General features: G+C 42.5%; 1 protein-coding gene across 3 annotated transcripts in view; it reads left to right on the top strand.

Moving 5' to 3' along the window:
• Positions 1 to 2,527: 2,527 nt before the first annotated feature.
• The window catches only part of zfp36l2 (ZFP36 like 2 zinc finger CCCH-type), a 74,571-nt gene continuing 56,497 nt past the window's right edge, over positions 2,528 to 20,601 (top strand). The window contains exons 1-2 of one of the 3 annotated variants that reach the window (XR_015037786.1): positions 2,528 to 2,852; positions 3,067 to 4,355. Coding sequence is in view for 2 of the 3 variants with exons in the window: in XM_085800815.1 (XP_085656941.1) it covers positions 2,763 to 2,852; positions 3,067 to 4,293 (1,317 nt within the window). In the remaining variant the exon portion in view is untranslated. Of the gene's footprint in view, positions 2,853 to 3,066; positions 6,209 to 20,601 lie in introns of those variants that run through there. The other 2 variants (XM_085800815.1, XM_085800816.1) reach the window with 2 other exon arrangements.

Genomic DNA, 20,601 nt, shown 5'->3' with positions numbered 1-20,601 from the left:
GCTCCTTCTTCAACCAAACCATTCAGCACTCCAGAGAATATTGAATCATGTCACAGAAAGAAAAATGATTTTTAAACCACTCTCTCAATTACTCATATATGGAAAAGACTTAGTGGTTACCAGTGTCGCAAAACCTGCAATTTCTGGTGATATGTTGTTGCACGGCGTATTTACACCCTAAACACAAAGATATGAGGAGTTTGGAGCCCTGATATAGAGTCTCATGCTGTGCGGCCAACTCTGCAATCTTTCCACTGTGGTTTTTAAACTTGACATAAGTCCAAGAGTAGAGAGGGGTAGTTTGACATCTCCATGGACATTTTGCCATCCCATGATGGTAAAATCATGCTAAGAAGGGGGAAGGGGGGTTATTGCATGCAGCTTCACTCCACTCTTTGGCTGTACGAACTGTGGTGACTCTACTGTCAGTGGCGTGTTCAGGGAGTGGCCTTGGGTGGCACAGGCCACCTCTGAAATCTGACTGGCCACCCCAAAATATAATGCTCTATAGCCCAGTCAGAGGCATATTACACATTTCTTAATACTGGCTTTTGTTAAAGCAGAAGTAAGCGGAATGTTTGTGTTAATATAATAATATAATAGTAATATAATATAATATAATAGTTATATCTTCCGACAGCAATCACTTATATAGAGTGTTTGGTCCGAAACACGGGTCTGTCAGTCACTCTGCTCTGCTGTAAGCCGAGGAGAAAACTTTCCTTGTATCCTACAACCTTTATCCAATGAGGAGAGAGAACGGCATAAAGGTGCGGTCCTCTCTGTGTGTGCAGCCAAGGGATGCGCGTGAATGTGGTGACGTAGGGACGAGGGCAGGGACTGCTAACTCCATCGGCTGACAAGAAGTTAGCCAAAACGACTGGATCGCTTACTTCTGCTTTAAGTTTTTTTTTTTTTCCAGAATAAAATCCAGCAGCTTACAAGAACATATGACAAAAAAGATAACACACACAGAGCAATAAATAACATAAATGCAAAGTGTGAAAAAAAGTGTGAGAAGTGTACAAAGTGTGAAAAAAAAGTGTTTATTACAATTGTATGTTGCCACATTGTATTTTGACTAGTAGGTCTAGAGTTTCTTGCAGTATTAGTAATTGAACTAGATATGGGTTTTGCAGACAAAACTGGGTATGGCCAAAACCTGTGTAGGTGTGTGTTTGCGTGTGCACGTGCATACACACGTAGGCCTACATAATGTGTGCGCACAGGCACTCATGCTCACGCTTCATGCCACCCCCCACCATAAGTCAGTGCCCCACTTGGGCCACCTCTATCAAAAATGTCTGGACGCGCCCCTGTCTGCTGTCACACAACAGGTTTTGCAAAGCAGCCTTACTGATGGCTGTGACCTGTCTGTGTGGATACTCTGCAGAGAGTAGGAAATGTCATGACATCACTGCAGCCAGTTTGGGCTCAGTGTACCTTTCCATCCTGCTCCAGCTCTGCTCAGCAGATGGCGCTTCAGTCCTTTACAGTCACTTCTCCTGTTGCTCTCATGGGGGCAGTGTTGCGCCGCTGTATCACAATAAAAAAAAAACCCACATTCCTGCAGTCTGGGCTCCCTCACTGGGGAAAAACAAGTTAGAGAGAGGCTGAGAGTGCTTGAAAAAAAAGATATAACCAAAGCAACTCCTCTTTGTGTTTATAATGATTCAACATGCTACGCTTTAAGAGAGACACTTTTCTAATCTTAAGGTGAAGTCAACATTTCCCACTTTAGTTTTGAGACAGTACAGAAGTGGGTCATGTGAGCACACTAGGTATTAACTGTCTATTTTTCCATGTGAAGTAGACTGGAATAGGCTGCTGCTGCAGTGTGGAAGTTGATTATGCAACCAGTGGAGGCTAAAAATTGTACTGCACTCTGCCTGGACTCCTCTCTGCTCATACTTGTGGTCTCACCCCATCCACAGGGAGAGAGAGAGAGGGAGAGAGGGAGAGGGAGGGAAGGACAGTTTCCTTCCATTACAAACACATGTGTCAGCTTCCAAGTGTGGTGGTCCAGAGGCTAGTGGGGTGGCCCCTTGCCACTGGAGGGACAAACTCCGGGACATGACAGAGGGAGTTTGAGGAACCATTTCACTTATATTTTTAAGTTTAGTTAAGAAGTTTTAAGCTTTAGAGCAAGGCGCCCCCCACCCCCACCCCCACCCCTCCACTCACTGCTCCAGAAGAGGACCAAAGTGTCAGTGACTATGGTTAATTGGACGGAGAACAGCCTGTAGACATAGTAGACTTCCCTTGACGGCTCTACATTCTTTCACAGCGAGAGACAGCCCAGAAAGCAAAACCAACTTCCACAAAATTGGATGTGTGATTAAAAGAGCAAAAAAAAAAAAAAAAAAAAAACTAGGGAGCGGAGGGAGAGGGGGGCCGTGCTGGGTTAGATTTCAAGGCGTGGTGTTGAAGAATAGGTGGCCAACCGGTGAATGGGGAAGGGGCGGCTCCTCGCAAAAGTTTGTACTAACTTGAGTTCGCCCCTCCCTGGACACCGACTAGCATTTATATTGGTGCGGAGGAGCCGGGGCGCACAGCGAAGCACCCTGGCTCTGCGCTTCACGAGGGGACGAACAAACCCACTTCCAACCCAACAACAGTACTAACCTTCTCCCCTCCGCCTGCCTTCCTCTGCGGACTTAAGACTGCACACAAACTTTTTAAAAACCAACTTTTTCCACAACCAAAACCAGTCGTGGCACAAACTACCGCTCGTCGCATTCAAGGATCCTGGTCGGTCCTCCATGAAAGAGGGAGCGCGACAGCAAACTTGGGGAAAAGACATGTCTGCGACCGTCTTGTCTGCTTTCTACGACATGGATATGCTGTACAAGGTAAAGATATTCAGCAACTGGAGCGGGTTTCGACTTGTTTTCGAGTGCAAAACATCTGGGCTGGAGCAGGATTAGCATGCCTCGGCTAGAGTAAAGTTAGCATTTTGGTTTAAGCTGCAACAAGTTGCAGCCTGCAGTCAGAGTCTTCAACACGCCATGTGCTCTGTATGGTCGCAGGGGTTGTTTGCTAACTTGTGTCTTTTCCCTTTTCCAGCAGCAAGATAAAATGAACATGAACGCCCTCCACATAAACAGCATGCTGGACAAGAAGGCGGTGGGCGCCCCCGTCACGACTCCGGGCTCCGGCGGCTCCTTCGCTCCGGGATTTTTCCGCAGAAACTCGACCAGCAACGTGGAGGCGATGAACAACGGCAACAAGTACCCGGTGGGCTCCTACAGCAGTCTGAAGGAGAACACACCGAGCAGCAACAGCAGCGCCACGGTCCTCATGAACAAGGAGAACAAGTACCGCGACCGAGCTTACAGCGAGAACGGAGACCGGGGCGTTCTGCAGCAGCAGCAGCAGCAGCAGCAGCAGCAGAAGCCCGGCTCTCAGATCAACTCCACCCGCTACAAGACCGAGCTGTGCCGGCCCTTCGAGGAGAACGGCGCGTGCAAGTACGGGGAGAAATGTCAGTTCGCTCACGGCTACCACGAGCTGCGGAGCTTGTCCCGCCACCCGAAGTACAAAACGGAACCGTGCCGCACCTTCCACACCATCGGTTTCTGCCCGTACGGCCCCCGGTGTCACTTTATCCACAACGCCGACGAGCGCCGCCCCGCTCCGGTCGCCAACGCTAACGTGCAGACCGGGGAGCCGCGGTCGCCTCGCGAGCTGTGCGGCTACGGCCACAGGGAGTCGATCCTGCCGCCGCAGCAGCAGCTCGGCTACACCCAGAGGGACAGACCAAAGCTCCACCACAGCCTCAGCTTCTCCGGCTTCTCTACCCACCACGGACTCGAGTCTCCCCTGCTCGACAGCCCCACGTCACGAACCCCGCCGCCACCCACCACCGCCTCCTCCTGCACCTCCGCCTCCAGCTTCTACGAGGAGGTGCTGTCCCCCTCCTCCTGCATCAACAGTGCCTTCGCTTTCCCCGGACAGGACCTAAAAGCCTTACTGGCCCCCCTGGCTGTGCACAACCCCGGCGGCTACGCTAACAACCACTCCACTGTCGCCTACTACGGGAACATGCAGAGCAGCGTGTGCCCCCCCTCCCCTCCCACCTACAACATGAGCCACTTGCAGGCGCTGCGCCGCCTCAGCGAGTCGCCGGTGTTCGAGCCTCCTCCAAGCCCGCCAGACTCGCTCTCTGACCGGGAGAGCTATGCGAGCGGGTCCCTCAGCTCTCCCGGGAGCCTCAGCGGCTCCGAGTCGCCGAGTCTGGACGCTGGACGACGTTTGCCAATCTTCAGCAGGCTGTCGATTTCTGATGACTAATGTTTTGTTTTCGAACGGATTTATGGACGGGTCAGACATGGGGGGGTTAGAAGTCAGGGGGGGTGTCAGTGTGTGAGGTAGACTGTCTTTCTAACAGAGGATCCAGGTCGAGCACCCCCCCCATCCCCCCACTTCAGCAGCATACATCCTGCTAAAGTGCCTTTGAGCAAGACATTGAAATCCTACCAGCTGACCCGGCTCTGACCCCCCTGGAGGGGGGCATGAGGAGAGAATTACATCCACAGGGATCAACGAATCTTCAAACAGTTTAAAGTGTCCTTGACTTGGCATTAGTCTAGTTTTTTTTCTGTATGTAATATAGCTGTATTAAAAATAGATAGCAAACAGAAGGCATTCCAACAGTGCCTTGCCCAAGGGCTCATGGCAGCCCACTCTCCCTTTTGCTCTATCAGGCAAGCCACACTTTTCCTGGGATTAAATGTGTGTAACATGACTTGACAAGAAGAAGAGACAGTAAGCGGTTTCAGATTTCCCATCCTGCCAAGAATATGCCTTGACTCAAAGTAACATTTTTTTTCTTTATCAACGTGTGTTTTTTCCCTTTTCTTCTCTGAAAGCTTCAGCTTCCATTCCAGATCTGTCTCCTCCCAGCGCCACCCAGTGGTTCGTTTGGTTAGTCTAGTTTGTTGCTTGGTTAAAAAGCACTCTTGAGTTGGGTTTGTTTGGGGAAATCACTGCTGATGGTTGAATATATATTTTTTTAGCTGTTTTTGAGTGATTTACATAGCAGTGCATAACTGGCTATGGACTATTTAACTTATTTATTATCTTGTGAAAAAGTATAGGCTACATTGGTAATTTGTGTCCATACTGTATTTATCAAGTATGATGAAGCAATAGATCTATATTCTTTTATGTTTAAATTATGATCGCCATTATTAATCTGCATAAAGTGGAGTGTATGTTCTTTTCACAGTAATATATATATTTTGTTTTCTCCTTTTTTTTGTAACTTCGCTTGGTTATTTTTATTGTAAATGAGTAAAAAAAATCTTAATTTAAGAGAACGTATGAGATATTTATTTCATTAATTTTGTTTCCTTGTTTACGTTATTAAAAAGTTTGCGTGATTGCTGTTTGCTCCTGAGGTTGTGTCAGTGCTGTAGAAGGCTCTTTTTTTTTTTTTCTCGAGGATCCCTATTTAGATGTTTCTGTAGAATGTATACGATGTGGTTGTACAGACCGTCCAAACCTTACTTCTTTTTGTTGATCTAGATCAGACTTCAGTGACAAAGAACCCAAGTCAATAAATTAACCAAAAAGTATTTTGTTTTCCTTCTGTTTGCACGAGGACACACTGTGATTCCAGCCACGTGCTAAAGAATGTAGCAATCCCTTGTGCCCCAGTATTATTGTGTAGTGCCTAAGGGGTTCACCATCTTGACATGCCTTAAAATTAACCAAATAAAGTATTTTTCCTGCTTGGCATCTTTTTTTTTTTTTTTATACACAAGTCGAATTGAATGTAGTGTTGGATTCTGAGAGTTTTTTTTTTTTTTTAAGGTTGTTACCACTCAGACACTCTGATAAACAACCATGACCTTTCTCTAAACCCCCATTCCTCTTATTTTGGTTTCCTATGCTTGTTTTTGTTTTGTTCATTTGTTCTTTTGGTATTGAAATCTAGTCTGATTCTTGAGTTTGCTGGAGGGGGAAGTGGATGAACACGTTTGGTTTGTACATAGTAGGTACAGGGGGATGCGCACTATGTACTTTTGACTACTTTATCAGAAGTAAAGCTTTTTGAATGTAACAAAAAACGGACAAAAAGACAATGAGAGTTGTAATATTTTTTGGGGGAGTCAGTTCACTACAACTTGAGTGTGAGACTGTTAACTTTGTACTGTACATTTTTTTGTAGTTCTCCCAATAAAAATCATTTTGAAAAAAAAAAGTTTTTGACTGCTTTGCCTGTGATTTTGAGAATGAAAACATGTTGAGGAGTCTCTGGTTCTCATGTTGCTCTCATAAATACGTCAGATGCTTCAGTGTGATTATAGTCTTCCTCCAGTGGAGACAGGCAGGAGGGAGGGACTGTAGTGGAGCTGCCCTGTCACACAACTTGGTCTGGGACCCTCAGGGGGCTTTGAAGCAAGTGTTGGCCCCTTGTCCTCAACATACAGTAAAAACACTGAGTTTCCAGAGGAAGGCACGACCTGAAATCCGGCTGCGTCCTGTCCAGAGTAGGAACAACTGAGATGTTGGCGTGGGGGACGGGAAAAAAAATCTGATTCAGGAAGCAACACCACCACGAGAACTGAGCGCCATGAATAAAAGCAATTTAATATTACATAATGTGTAATGTTCTGTTGTAAACAGAGGGCAACAACGACGTCTGCACCATGTGAGGAATGAGGTCTGGAATTTTAAAATGGAAAATGTGCAGGAACACAGCGTGGTGCAGCCACAGCAAAGTCAGCTGAACTGTGTTGGTGGCTGAAGCTGTAAGTCTGTCTGGGTCTTCGCCATCACAGTAAGATTTTAATCTTTTAATAAGTTCAGCATTATGATCCCATTTTGTGACAAAAGTGTACGCTGCCAGCTCTGCAAGGCTTCCCCATCCCCAGGACACAGAAATAGGAAGTCTATGTGAAGATTTAGCACAAGCTTTGATTTATTTCAGAGAAGGGAAATGTCTGTTTGATAGATCTGCTCATAGCACATAATTATGAAAATAAGATGTGGTGACATCACTGCTTTTTGTGAGCCACAAATAGTGGGAGTCACAGGTGACCAGAGTATCTTATAAACTCACACTGCAAAAACTCAAAATCTTTCCAAGAATATTTGTCGTATATTCTTGTCAAAATGTCTAATTTCTTGTCAAAACTAACCTCTTTCCACTTAAAATAAGATTCATACCTAAAAATGTATTTGTTTTCAGATAATTTTCACTTGTTTCAAACAAATTTTCAATTGAAGTAAGTAGTCAAATCTGCCAGTGAAAGCAAGTTTTTTGTGCTTGTAATAAGAAACTTGCTCCACTATCAGATTTTTCTACCTATTTCAAGTGAAAATATGCTTGAAAGAAGTAAAACATGTCTAAAAACAAGCTACTTTTTAATATGAGTCTTATTCTAAGTAGAATTAGATTTGTTTTGACTAGAAATAAGACAAATATTCTTTGAGTTTTTGCAGTGCATGGTTTTCACCTCAAATAGATGAAGCACAGTAATAGTAGCCTACACTTTTCCTCAACCACACTGGAATATACTTGTAAAATAGCAGTGGAAATAATCAATAGTACATCTGAAGTAGTGTCTTAGTGAATGTTAAGAAGTGAATTGTAAGCAACAAGCTGTGATCTGTAGGCCTACAAATGAACTGATTGCTGTGAAAAATCATTGGGCCTCACCTGAATGATCCTATTTGTCGTTTTACTGACTAATCTTTCAAGAAAAAAAAATCCATGCGGAAGCTGTTAGTGTGAGTGATATCATGGTGTCACTGAGGTCAGTCAGGCTGAGATGGATGGACCAATGGGGGAACTGAACATCAGCTATCAACCCATAACTGATTAACCCAGCAGCTGTAGATGTGTTTCTACTATTGGCCACTTGAGCAGGTAAAACAGGGGCAGTAGGGAATTTTTCAACTCACCGAGCATGTAGTGGGGCAAACAAACATCCTTCCCCCCCCTGCCATGTTTGCACTGTCATATTCGGTCACGTCTAGACCAAATAACAGCCCCTGATGTTATTCTCCCTCGATTTCCTGGAGCTTTCCAAAGAAAAACTCCTTTCTACGGGCCATTCTGCAGAGTTATCAGTGGCGGCAAAGGCATTAAGAAAATAAAGGGCTAAAGAGTCATGCGGTGCCTGCAGTTCACGCCAAGATAAGGCAGGGTGATAAGGGCTCTGGCAAATATTTACCGTGTCCTCAGGATTTCATAATGAAGTGTTTATCAGAGCAGAGCCAAAGAGCTGCACAATGCAGCAGGCCCGCCAAGTAGATCCACACAGCTATGACTCAGAGTGAGTGTGGGACTCAATCAACAAACACTCATATATATTTAATTGAGTGTCTCAACGTTCATATATATAAGTTATGTCTGTGAAAGGTTAAGCGTTTCTTTAAAAGGATGTAGCCAGCGTGTAGTGTTGTTTGTGTGTGCACACAGGGGTCTTTCTGTTTAATGGGGTCTGGAGCTCCTACAATGAAAGGAAACACTCTCTGACTTGTGATTAGAGCAGGAAGAGTCCCGCTTCCTGGCCACCACCCATTTCCACCTCTTCTTCGTCCTGCTGTTTTTCCTCCTCCTCCAGTTTCCCTTCTCCTCTGTAGTGGCGGCTCCTAGAAGTTACTATTTGTGTTGCTGTACTGGGAAGCGAAGCTTGTCCTGGTATTGTTTTGGCATGCTAAGCCCCAGACCTAGGGTCAAGTAGTAACAGCACATACTTTTGAGACTTTGTTTCAGCCTACATGGGTGCCAGATGGGTGGCTGTTTGCCAGATAGAGAGCAGAGAGCCGAGGCTGGTCATAGTCTGTATCAAAAAGCCAAATTAGAAACAGATAAGGCCTTAACCCTGCATTTCACCCCAGTTTCCCTCAGGTTCTGTCCATGTGTATTTAGTAAAAAAAAAAAAAAAAAAAAAAGTAGCTGATTACAGAGATTTAAGATCTCCTCCTGTTTTTAATTAGCTATAATTGTGACTTATAATTAAAATGAAAGTCAACAATTTCTCATTATAGCTAAAAGAGCCCAGGGCCCATAGGCACTGGTGTCATAAATTAGAGAACTGTACAAGTCTTTCCTGTTTGCTTTTCTGTGATTGCCAACTTTAGGTGACGCTACTCTAGTTTCACAATAAAAGAATATGAAGCATGTGCTTGTGTGTTTGTGTGTAGAAACCTCACCCAACTGTGTGAGATGCAACTGCAACACAGTTTAAATATCTAGAGATGACTAAGAATCCATTTTTTATGCTGTTACTGTAATGTGAAGGCGGATGGTATAACTTCATTTCAAGGTAATAATAAAGCTGAAAATGTGATCAGTGCTCTGAATTCACAGCCAGGAAGCGGCCTGTAAAGCACAACCATGTTCCCTTTGAGCAAATAAACAGCATCTTCTTCCTGTAACGCATGAAGAGATGAATCAGTAAGAAAAGACACACACACACACACACACACACACACACACACACACACACACACACACACACACACACACACACACACACACACACACACACAGTCTCAGTTCAATAACAAACTGTTTGCCATTACAGCTTGACTTGGTCTGGTATGACTAAGAAGCAAACTGCTCATACCGGACCAAGTTTAACAAACTCTATACAGATATTTCATACCTAACTTGTACAATTCGTTGTTTTCATGATGTCGTCTGTTGCACCACAGTGACACATGAGATCTAAACAGATTTTATCACAAGAGTTTGAAAAGGAAATAAACACACATCTCAGCAGGAAATATGTTTGGTCTCGTCTCCACTTACACACCATCTTGCCATCAATTAAGTCCACAAAATGAGCTGCACTCATCAATATTTTTTGTATTATCGACAAATCACACTATATGTGATGTTAAAGACGTCTCATTGTCACAGCTCCCTCTTTTTTTTGGTTTATTCCCAACCATTCTCCTCACCTCACCTCACCATGACAACTAGCACATCACTGTTGGCATTAACCTTCAGTCTATCGCTGCCTCTTTGATTGTGAGGAGCTACAAACATAATCTTAAAGGAGACATATCATGTCCCTTTTCCACAAATTAAAATAGTTCCCAGTTGTGGTGCTGTGCGATATTACGATATATAGCCTATCGTAGTGCGATATAAAAATGTCTACCGTACGATAGAGCTCTCTATTGTTTATATCGTAATTTTGACGTGTGGGGTACTGGGTTAGCTGTGTAGCTACCGCTAACAACAACCGCTAACATTACTATGGTCGGGGGCAGTGTTTGGCTCAGTTGGTGGAGCACCCGCCCCATGTGTTGAGGCTGCGGTCCTCGCTGCAGGCGGCCCCGGTTCGAGTCCTGTGTCGTGCGGCCCTGTCCCGCGTGTCATTCCCCCCTTCTCTGCTCCCATGTCCTGTCTCTCTCTCAACTGTCCTGTCCATTAAAGGCAAAAAGCCCCCAAAAAATATACTTAAAAAAACAAAAAAAAAACATTCCTACGGTCGGGGTCGCAGTGTAAAACTCAAGGATGTGGGACACTGAATCATCCCTGGACGCTGTGAGTGACAGACAAACAGCCAAACTCCACACGTGAGTTTGTTTACAACAGAACAGCTGTAGTGAGAACATGCCGCTGCAGGAGAGGAGACTGTAAACTAAACAAGACACTTAACTCTTAATTATTGTGCGTCTGCCCCGACTCTGAAGCAGCCTCTCTCTTCCTCCTTCCTGTCTCTCTCCAGCTGTCTTTTCAAAATAAATGCACAAAAAGCCAGAGGGGAAAAAAACCAAAAAAACACTCGTGAGCTGGTGGCGGTGAGATATTTAGAGTGGCAGCCGCCACCAAATTATCTATGCAGGAACAACCCTGTATGATTTTAAGAGAAGATGCTACAGTGTTTCCCATTAATTAACGAGACAGTTTTGTTCCAGTCAACCCCTCCACCTGCCGTCTCTCTGGTGTGCAGTACGTACACACAACAGTAAATGCTAAATGCTATATTGTGCTAACTGTAAAGTGTTCAAATTCAATTCTCACATTTTGGGGCCGGAGGGCAAGACAAACTATGTTAAAGAACCTTCAAAAAGTGATATTTCCATCATTTTTCCCCTTTAAGTTGATTTCCAGGATGCAGCCGCTCGGCTGAGGCGACTTCCCAGGCTGCAACAAGGTAAAGCAACTTAAGCTACAGTGCACTGATGCTGAATAAGGTTCTGTTGTTTGCCCAGTGGATTTGAAGTCTAATGATGGTCAGAAGTGATGGGGCTGGGGGGTGGAGAGGGTGGAGACATGAGGAGAGGAGGGGGTTGGCTGAGGCTGGTCACGGTCAGCTGGCGCTGCTCGGTCCGCCATGTTTCTCTCCCCTCAACGCCTGCCGAGCTGTAAATATTTACAGAGCATCTTGTCAGGGCCCTGAGTGTTTACCACTGATGCTTGTGGCTCTTCAGCACGTGGTGTGTGTGTGTGTGTGTGTGTGTGTGTGTGTGCAAGGGAGTGCGTATGAGCAATACAGAAGATATGCATCTCTTAGTCTTTATGCAGTGTAAACCCTCGGCTGCATGTGTGTGTCGGATGAGGTATTTCCCTGGGTCTGTCCACAGTTTACTAACACTGGCCCCAGCTCTGAGCTTAACAAAGAGCACTAATGAGAAGACAGGCAGTCATACCTCACTCTACCTTCTCTGACCCCTGCAAATGACAGAGAGGGGAAGATGGGAGAAGTGTTTGTTTACCTCACCCCACCCTGTATACGAGGCTGTGGCTCTGACATCACGTCTTGGTGGGTGGAACATTCTCATAAAACATGTTTTCTTCGCTCCTTTTGAAATGTAAATAATACAGATGGTGTAAATACTGTAAGGGCCCAGTTAAGCCATTTTTAGGCAAGCAGCTCTGTATAAGGAGGTTTCCAGAGTCATGAAACTAAGGCTGGGCACAGAGGTATGGAGATATACACACAGACACACACAGCTGCTGTTGGATACCCTTTAATCTACTACTGACACACTAAACCTACCATGCAAGAAAGGACACAGTACAGAACAAGTCCCAAACTCATGCATGAAAAAGCTAATTATCCTTTGACGCACAAGGTCAGACACATAATGTGCATGGACTGTCTGCATCAAGTGATGAGTAGATTTTGCTGTAGTAAAAAGCAAACACACGAGCCCTCACCATCTCTACAATACATTAAGATAAATCTGAACATTGTTTCCCATCCCCACACTGTTCTATTACAGAGCTCATAAAGAGACAAATTCAAGGAAAAGCTGATTAAATGAGTGAAAAGTGTAACAAATGGTTCCATACAGAGCATGAGGATGTCACTAAATGAACTATTAAGTATGAACATGATGTGACTCGTATGCTATGACCAGGCTGTAAGTTGTGTAAGACTGAACTTGTGTTTCTGATGATGTAAGTCTGACATTAACTCTCCTTTTAGCTCTTTTTTGCCCTAATGCTAACAAGGATTTTCTGCTTTTAGCTTGCTGTCTAGACTGTTGTGACAAGAGCTCTGAATCCACTGAACCCAGCAGCCGTGTGTCTTATTACTTGTGAATTGAAGTTTCATTTGTTGTTTAATCTCTCAGATGTTTATGCTAAAACACACTCACAGTAACATGATAGTCATTCATTACTGCTTCCTAATCTTAGCCACAATCAGCGAGTAGACATACCAGACTGACTGTGGGTGCAGTGGTAGGGTGTGTTTTGTGTTATGTGTACTTTTCATAGATGAAAGATGAGATAAGATAAGATAATATATTCCTTTATTTGTCCCATAATGAGGAAATTTTCTGCTGTAAACAAAATGGAGAAAAAAAAGAGAAAAGAATAGAGGACAGTTAATAACAAATACAATGTGAAAAATATATATCTACAATAAAATAGACATGATGCACAGAGTATATAATAAGAAGATGTGGTGGAATTATAGATATCAGATAGAGATGTAATATTGGTGCAGTGGATACAGTATTGAACAGACCCTGGAAAAAACGGTTCTATCAGGCCACATTTTGAAAATACACAAGTCAAAAGTCCCAGCCCCTTTCCTCAGACTGCTCTCTGAAGCCACGCCTTCACCTTCTGTGGATGTGTGTGAAGACACCCAGCGTGCATTGTCAGAGCTACATTCCCACCCATCAGACTGGAGTGGCTTTTCCGCGGATGTAGACTCTGGTCGCACAAGCAAGAGGAGGGAGAGAGAGAAAGCTTGATTGGGCGTAGGCAAAACTAGATATGAAGGCATCTGATTGGTTTTTCCTTTTCAGAGCGAAAAGCATAGATTGATCAGAGTTTTGTCAGTCCTGCAGCGGCCACAGAGGTCTGATTGTTTTCATTCATTTTTCTGAATACATAATGTATTGACTAGAGGTTAGAAGGACCATTTCACCCAGTATAACACAACATGTTTCTGAACAGGATTACCAATCATAACATTAAAGGGATAGTTCAACATTTTTGGCAAATTGGCCCATTGCCATAATCGTTATAGTCATAGCAGTAGGTTCATTACCTTTATTTGTCGGTGTAAGCTATTTTTGAGACGATGATGGTCCACGCTTGAGTGTGCACAATGTTAGACTGAAATGGAGCTCAGCAGAACCAACATTAAACCTCTATCTATAACACTACTTTCACAGATTAGCAGCTTTGAAAACAGATCTGATCAGTGAACAGTTCAAGTGCCTCCGTACAAAAGAGAGGAGCCTGGAGATAACAACCACTATCTCTGTGCTATATATTATGTTGTTCACTGCCTGTTTAGCTTTTGCAGGTCAACATGACTCCTGGTCTGAAACTGAAGAGATGAAGGACAGGTAGACATGTTTGTAAAACTTTGCATGTCCTAAAGTATAGTAACGGACTTTACTTAGACCAGGCGTGGTCTAAAAAATGTGATCAGCAGCCGAGCTGAGAGGGCGATAAGGAAGTATCTGTGAGATGAGAGCTTGGGACTAGTGAATGCTGGGAGTGTGTGTGTGTGTGTTGACATCGTGTGGCCTACTTACATTTTCTGACCAATGGCGTTGAAGACAGAGGGAGCCACACATGAGATCTAGGCCATGATGAATGAAGCTTCATGGTCAGTGCTGTGGTTTGAGAGTGAACAGAGACTAAGAGAGAAGGGAGTATGGTAATAAGTGACTTAACTGACAAGAAAATATTTAATTTGGGTGTTTATTTGGAGAGGATCTTGGCAGTGAGCATGTGCCTGACTTCTTTCATTTCCCCTATTACTCAGTAAACACTTTTCAGCATGGAAGAGAATCCCTGAGGTCAGTGTGTGCAGGTTTGCGTCCCTCCGTTCATGAGTGTGTGTGTGTGTGTGTATGAGTCAACGTGGATGTCCATGCACCCGTTCTGCACGGGGTAATTACATATAATCATCCAAAATGTTTATACTGTACAAATAGCATAACTATGCTGAGTGAGTGGCTGTGTAGGATGGGTAGAACTGGTGTTGTGAATGAGCCGGCCACTCGGTGATTACCCAAGGTTGAAGGCCAGGCTAAAATTGTCATGCAGCAACACAGAGATCCTGCTAACACATTTTATGACCACCAAATCCATAGTGCACCAGACAACATAAAGACATGCTCCATAATGTACACATCATGCTTTAGGGCCCACCCTATAGTCTACATCTACATTTAGAACCTCAACTTCCTCCATAAAAAGCCAATTAGTCCAGTGATGTTTTTTCAAACATATGTTACCTATTAAACTGTCCACACTTTCCTTTTAATATTTACATTAAATGATATGTTAATGATGGTTACTGGCCAGCGCAGTATGTTTGTGTCATTGTATGACTCACACTTTGCATTTCCTTGCTAACTAGAGTGTGATGTATGGGATGTATCACTTCCTCTGCGTTAATCAAATTTAATCACAACATTATGTTTCTCTCTGATTATATAAGCAGGACTTTTTAGAGCTCCAATACTCACATTTTTGGTGTCATGCCATGCTAGCATTGTGGTTCCTGGACAGTCATCACTGAAATATCTCAGCAGTTGTTTGATGGATTAGCATGGTCCAGGTTTCAGTGGCCCTCACAAGTTGATTCCCAACGACTTTGGTGATCCCTTGACCTTAAAGTCTGGTACCGTCAAATCTAAACAAAATGTCTGTACAGTTCAGCTCTGTTCTGTTACCTGATGTTTTGTTCTGTTCGTTGTTGTTGTACATCGTCCAATGCTGTCTGTTTTCATGTGTGACAAGCTACTGATCACTGCTATGTTAACACTGTGGGAACTGACTGACTAACTAACTGACTCACTTTCCTTGACCATGGAGTTGAGATTTTAGGTTGTAGTGAAATGTTTCATTCAAGTTTCCCTGATGTTTTGACCTATATAACACCATTATCAAGGATTTTTAATTTTTTCCACTACTTTGGTTTAGTAGGCTACACATATAATAGCATCTTTAATTAGGCTTAGCTGTACTGGTGACATGACAGCCTCGTGTCAACATAGTAAATGTTATATGAAAACGTAAACATGTAACATATCAACCATTCATGTAAGGTATAAATTTAAGTCCTTTGAATAAAAATGATTATTTGTACCTATCATCTTTTTAAATCTGGCTATTATGTATCACTTACATATCTATTTCACGTCTGCCCGTCCTGGGTGAGAGATCCCTCCTCCGTCTCTCACCCTGAGGTTTCTCCTGTTGTTTCTTGGGAGTTTTTCCTCAGTGGATGTGAGGGTCTAAATTGTTATGATGCTGTGTAAAGCCCTTTGAGACAAACTGTTTGTAAAAATGGGCTCTACAAATTAAATTACCTTGCCATAGTAGGCTCTCCACAAAGCAACAAGATGAATGCTCATATATTAAATGATAAAAACAAGGTATGGGGGCTCGTGAGTTATGAGTTCAGCACATCTTTGAGGTTTGACCTACATCTGGCAGAAAGTTAAAGGGGGCTGAGGGTCATCTAGTCCCGGATGTGGCGGCTGCCGGCTGGTAAGGCCATGTGTGCTAACAGAAGAGGAGGGGTGTTGGTCATTACTTCTCAGTTGAGTTGCGGTGCTCTTACTCACGTCCATATTTCATAACTGAGGCTTTCAAACAAAAGCCATATGTTGATACAATCTACTGGCTAGTCAGAGGAAATGAGTGTTTGTGTGTTCACTAATGATGTTTTTATTTCTCTTTCTAATGTGTTCCAATTTTTTTTTCCATCGAACTCATTAGATTGCCATGTTTCATTTCTCAACACAGCCAAATATCTATTCTTTTCCGGGCAGACTGTTTCATCATACTCATGTGATGATGAAAGACACATGTGGTGTTAACAGTACTGTGTAGGTGAGACTGTGTGTTTTTCTGTTTACTGGAAACATGTTCTGTAACATCTGTCAGCTGTGTGGAGATCAGACCTCAGACCATGAGGTTTCCAGTAGGCTTACCATGAGAAGTTCACACTAGGTGGCATGAACTGAGACAAGAAAACCTGAGGAGAAAACAGCATCTATTTGAGGAGGGAAACGTTTTGGGATCATGGGACCAACATGGTAACAATTTATTTGACGCCTCTCTCTATAACGCATTACAACCATACTTATAATGAGTTATAATGTTATAACACTGTATAACTGTAGTTATAAACACTCATAAATGATCATAATACTTTATAACAATAATCATAACACACTATAAAGCATTTTATCATGACTTATAAGGTCAGGTATTATAATAGGCTACGTTATAATTGTTAGTAACTGGCTGACAATGCCCACATCCATAATGCATTATAGTTATAATGTGTTATGATTGGCTTATAAACGTGTATAACTGTCATTATAAACACTCTTAAATTATTATAAGGCTTTATAACAATACGCATAAAACATCATAGAGCATTTTCTGTTTATAACTATAGTTATACAGTGTTATAACTGCATTATAACTCATTATAAGTATGGTTATAATGCGTTATAGAGATAGGCGTCAAATAAAGTGGTACCAAAAATTTTAATTATCAATGCATTGTTGCTTTTCTCTACGTAGGTCTGTTCAATTTGAATCCATTTTGGATCAGATCTTATTTTCTGCATGTCCATTCAGTCAGTTAAAACCTTAATGTTTTTGTTTGATTTAAGTAAATTAATGCAAGTTTAGCTCATAATAATTGATGTTCTTAAGCACCACTACACCCCCCCACCCCTAAAAAAAAAGAAGCTTATTTTATTTGCCTTTTTACTACTGTGAGCACTTTTAAATCCAGGTTAAAACATTTCTCTTTTCATGTGCTTATAGCTGAGCTCTTTTTAAGAACTTTTAACTTTATCTATTTTCTTTTCTTTTACTTTTTATTCTTCTTTGCTCCTGCTTTTAACTGTTTTTTTTTTGTTTTTTTATGCTGTTTTATGCTGTTCTTTTAAAAAGAAATGTTTTGTCTTTATGTAAAGCACATTGAGTCGCCTTGGTATGAAATGCGCTATATAAATAAAGATGCCTTGCCTTGCCTTGCCATATTTATTGCCTGGTGTGCAAATGAATCCTAACAGTGTTTTGGAAACACACTGTTTGAAGCACGATACAGACTGGTTATGATGAGGGAAACATCTAGTTTGAGATTCTGAAATTTCAGTTTTAAAAATGAAATTGCATATTTCATAAATTAAGTGAAGGTGGACAAGGCAGCAGTTGAATATCAGTCTTGCATCTGTCTCGACCATTAAAACCCCGTTCAGTCTTTATAACTGTTCGCATTGGTGTCCATGTGCAGGGCCATACATCAGCCTGTGTTGGCCTCACATACTGGAGGTCTTGGCTGTGTTTGCAGGCTGAAGGATCTGATGTTTGGCAGCTCTGGCCATGTTCACAAACTCAGTGTTAGACATTTTATTTTACAGACCCACCTCCTGCCCCCCCTCCACTCTCCATCCATCCTCTGCCGGTGTGCTGCAGACAGATGCAGGTCCTGGATCTGCAGTAGCCAGCCGCCCTCCCATCAATGCTTCCTTTAAGGGTAAGTGGAGCTGAGCTGCAGCACAGACCACCTTTATCTAGTACTCTCAGGACACTCATTCATACTCCAGAAAGCGGGAGCTATCTGAAGCAACACACATACATACACGCACACAAACACATGCAAAGTGTATGTGTGTACTTACTTATTCAAACACCATCGGGGAGCAAGAAAACACACCTCCTGTGCTCATTTGCAGACTCCGTATGTGCATCTGTGTCTGTGTGTGTTTTGCATCTGGGACTAGGCATACACACACCTCTGTTTGCTCTAAATAAAGATAGGTTTCATTTTATAAACAAACTCGTGTTTATTTGAATGATCAATCTCAAACCTGTGCTTGTGTGCAGGCATTCAGAGCTTTGGTTTTTTTGGTGGGCACGGTGTGGCCAGTGCTCCAAGATGAACAGCAGATGACGTTGGCTGTTTCCCATGAAGTTCTTAGTCAGATTTCTCAATGATGCATTTCACTTCAATAAAAAGGAAGGAAGAAAGAAAGAAAGAAAGAAAGAAAGAAAGAAAGAAAGAAAGAAAGAAAGAAAGAAAGAAAGAAGTTGGTCTTCAAAAGATGATTCAGAGCTGCCCCTGCACATATCCTCTGTTGAGTTTGTTTGGGTTGGACACACACAGTGACCCACTAACACAAGCACAAACATACCTCTGTTGTTACTGTGGCAAATGGAACTAACCTAAATAATCTCTTATTTAAAAAGTTGAGTCACGTTATAAACACAGAGGCAGAACGGCCTCAAATCACCCCGAGCCAACACAAAACAGGAAAGCAGAGTAACTGTGTCCTAAGATCATTTCTTTTTTGTTATCATTTTGTTTATTCTTATCGTCATACAAATCTCAAGTCTTATACTGCTTTTAATCCAGCTGCTAAACTGGAAAATAAGCTCAATTACATTTCAACTGTTCTGTTCATGTTAGCTAAAAACGTTCTGAAAATTGAAGACAAGCCTAAACCAGCTAATTAGCTGGTTCAGGCGCAACGTGAGAGCAACAATGTTGCCGTGTTTTTACGCTAACTGACTGCAATAATGAACACAATGACAGATGGTGATTAGGCCCAAAGCGTTAAGACTGCTTGACCTAAATCACAATCTTTCTCTCTCATTCCTGTGTGTGTGTCGCTATAGTACAACACACCCGTTATTTATCCAGGGCCCAGACCTTATGCAACATTCATTTCCAAAAGCGACTGTTTTGGAAACTCCTTAACTCCATTTACTGAAAGTGAGGCCTGCAGAAAGTCACAAGTGTCTCATCAGAGAAACCTGATAAATGCAACAATGACAACAGTTTTCCCCTCAGTTATTCAATCACAACAACGTAGCATTTCCCCTCCATGATGTAACAAAATGCAACCTTAGTTATGGCTGCGGCAGCTGTCAACCTTTCAATTGTTGCGCTCAAAAATGAGCAATTAGCAATAATTTGCTCGATAATTATGGGTGTGGCATAGGGAGTACATACAGCCACTCACCTAGTATTAAAGTGTGATAGGGAACGTATTGGATTTCTCTTTCATCCTGTTTTGCTGGATAAGCTAAGTTTACTTTATCTAATTCACTTTTAAACCTTAAAGCTTTTAAAATGAAGACTAATCCTTGTTTTTGAAAGCCAACACTATCACAGGTGATGACGATAAATCCAAAGAATGCTAGAATAACTACTAGTTAGCAACATGTGCTACCATTAGCACTTTTTTGTCTTGTTTGTTTTCTTTTTGGTTTTGGAAAGGAAACTTTTGAAAAGAGACATAACAAAGTCATGTAGAAATGCAGAAGAGCTCCATGTACAGTAGGCTATGCTGCTTCAACATGTGGAAAATCCAAAGCTTTTCAAAGGCCTGTAATGTTAAGTTGTGGTTGCTGGGTGGTGTTTTAATAGTCACTATCCAATAGAGTTGAGTCATCACAAGATGGTCACCTCCAGCTGGAGCCATTCACAAGCATGTATCACTGACATGTTATTGATGGTACAACACATAATACCCTCCATTCCTCCTACCCACATCCAAATCCCCAGGGACTGCAGCTCTCCAAAGGAAATGAGAGGTTTGAGATTTCGCCGATGATAAGGTAGGAAATCTGTCACTGTGTGTTTACACAGTGACAGGTTTTCACTGATTCCCCTTCCTTCAAGGACTTTGGCAAGAACTTTTTTATATGAATCATTTCCCATGGCTGCTGTTTATTAGAGGATCAATAGATTGACTATGTATGAAAAAAAAGTTGTTTTCTTTTTCTCAATCCGAGAGAAGTGTATGAAGTCATTCATTAATGGCCTGTGTGTTTTAGCCACACTTCGGGCTCTCGATTAATTCCTTGTCAAACATTTTGGCATGTGAATTCATATTCATAGAAGTAGTTTCCAGCACTGAGGTTGAAACTTACTGATGGGGTCTTTTACTCTTCTAAAAGTCTTTCCAACTGAGGCCAAGAGGCAAAATGTGTGAAGACTTTGTGTGAGAGAAATTACTGTATGAGCTAGGTCTCACCAGGAACTTAAATACTAACACATTTGTAATATAATATATATATTGTCATTGTTATGTTTACAAAATGAAGTTTTTGCTAACAGTTTATATTGGAAATGATTCAATAAGTGAATTATGCCGTCTCTCTTCTCTCTG

Source organism: Trachurus japonicus, chromosome 15 (genome assembly GCF_045865225.1).
Source record: "Trachurus japonicus isolate A0001 chromosome 15, Traja_1.0".
NCBI classification, from domain to species: Eukaryota; Metazoa; Chordata; class Actinopteri; order Carangiformes; family Carangidae; genus Trachurus; species Trachurus japonicus.
Note: the sequence above shows the minus strand (reverse complement) of the source record. Positions and strands in the feature narration are given on the sequence as shown.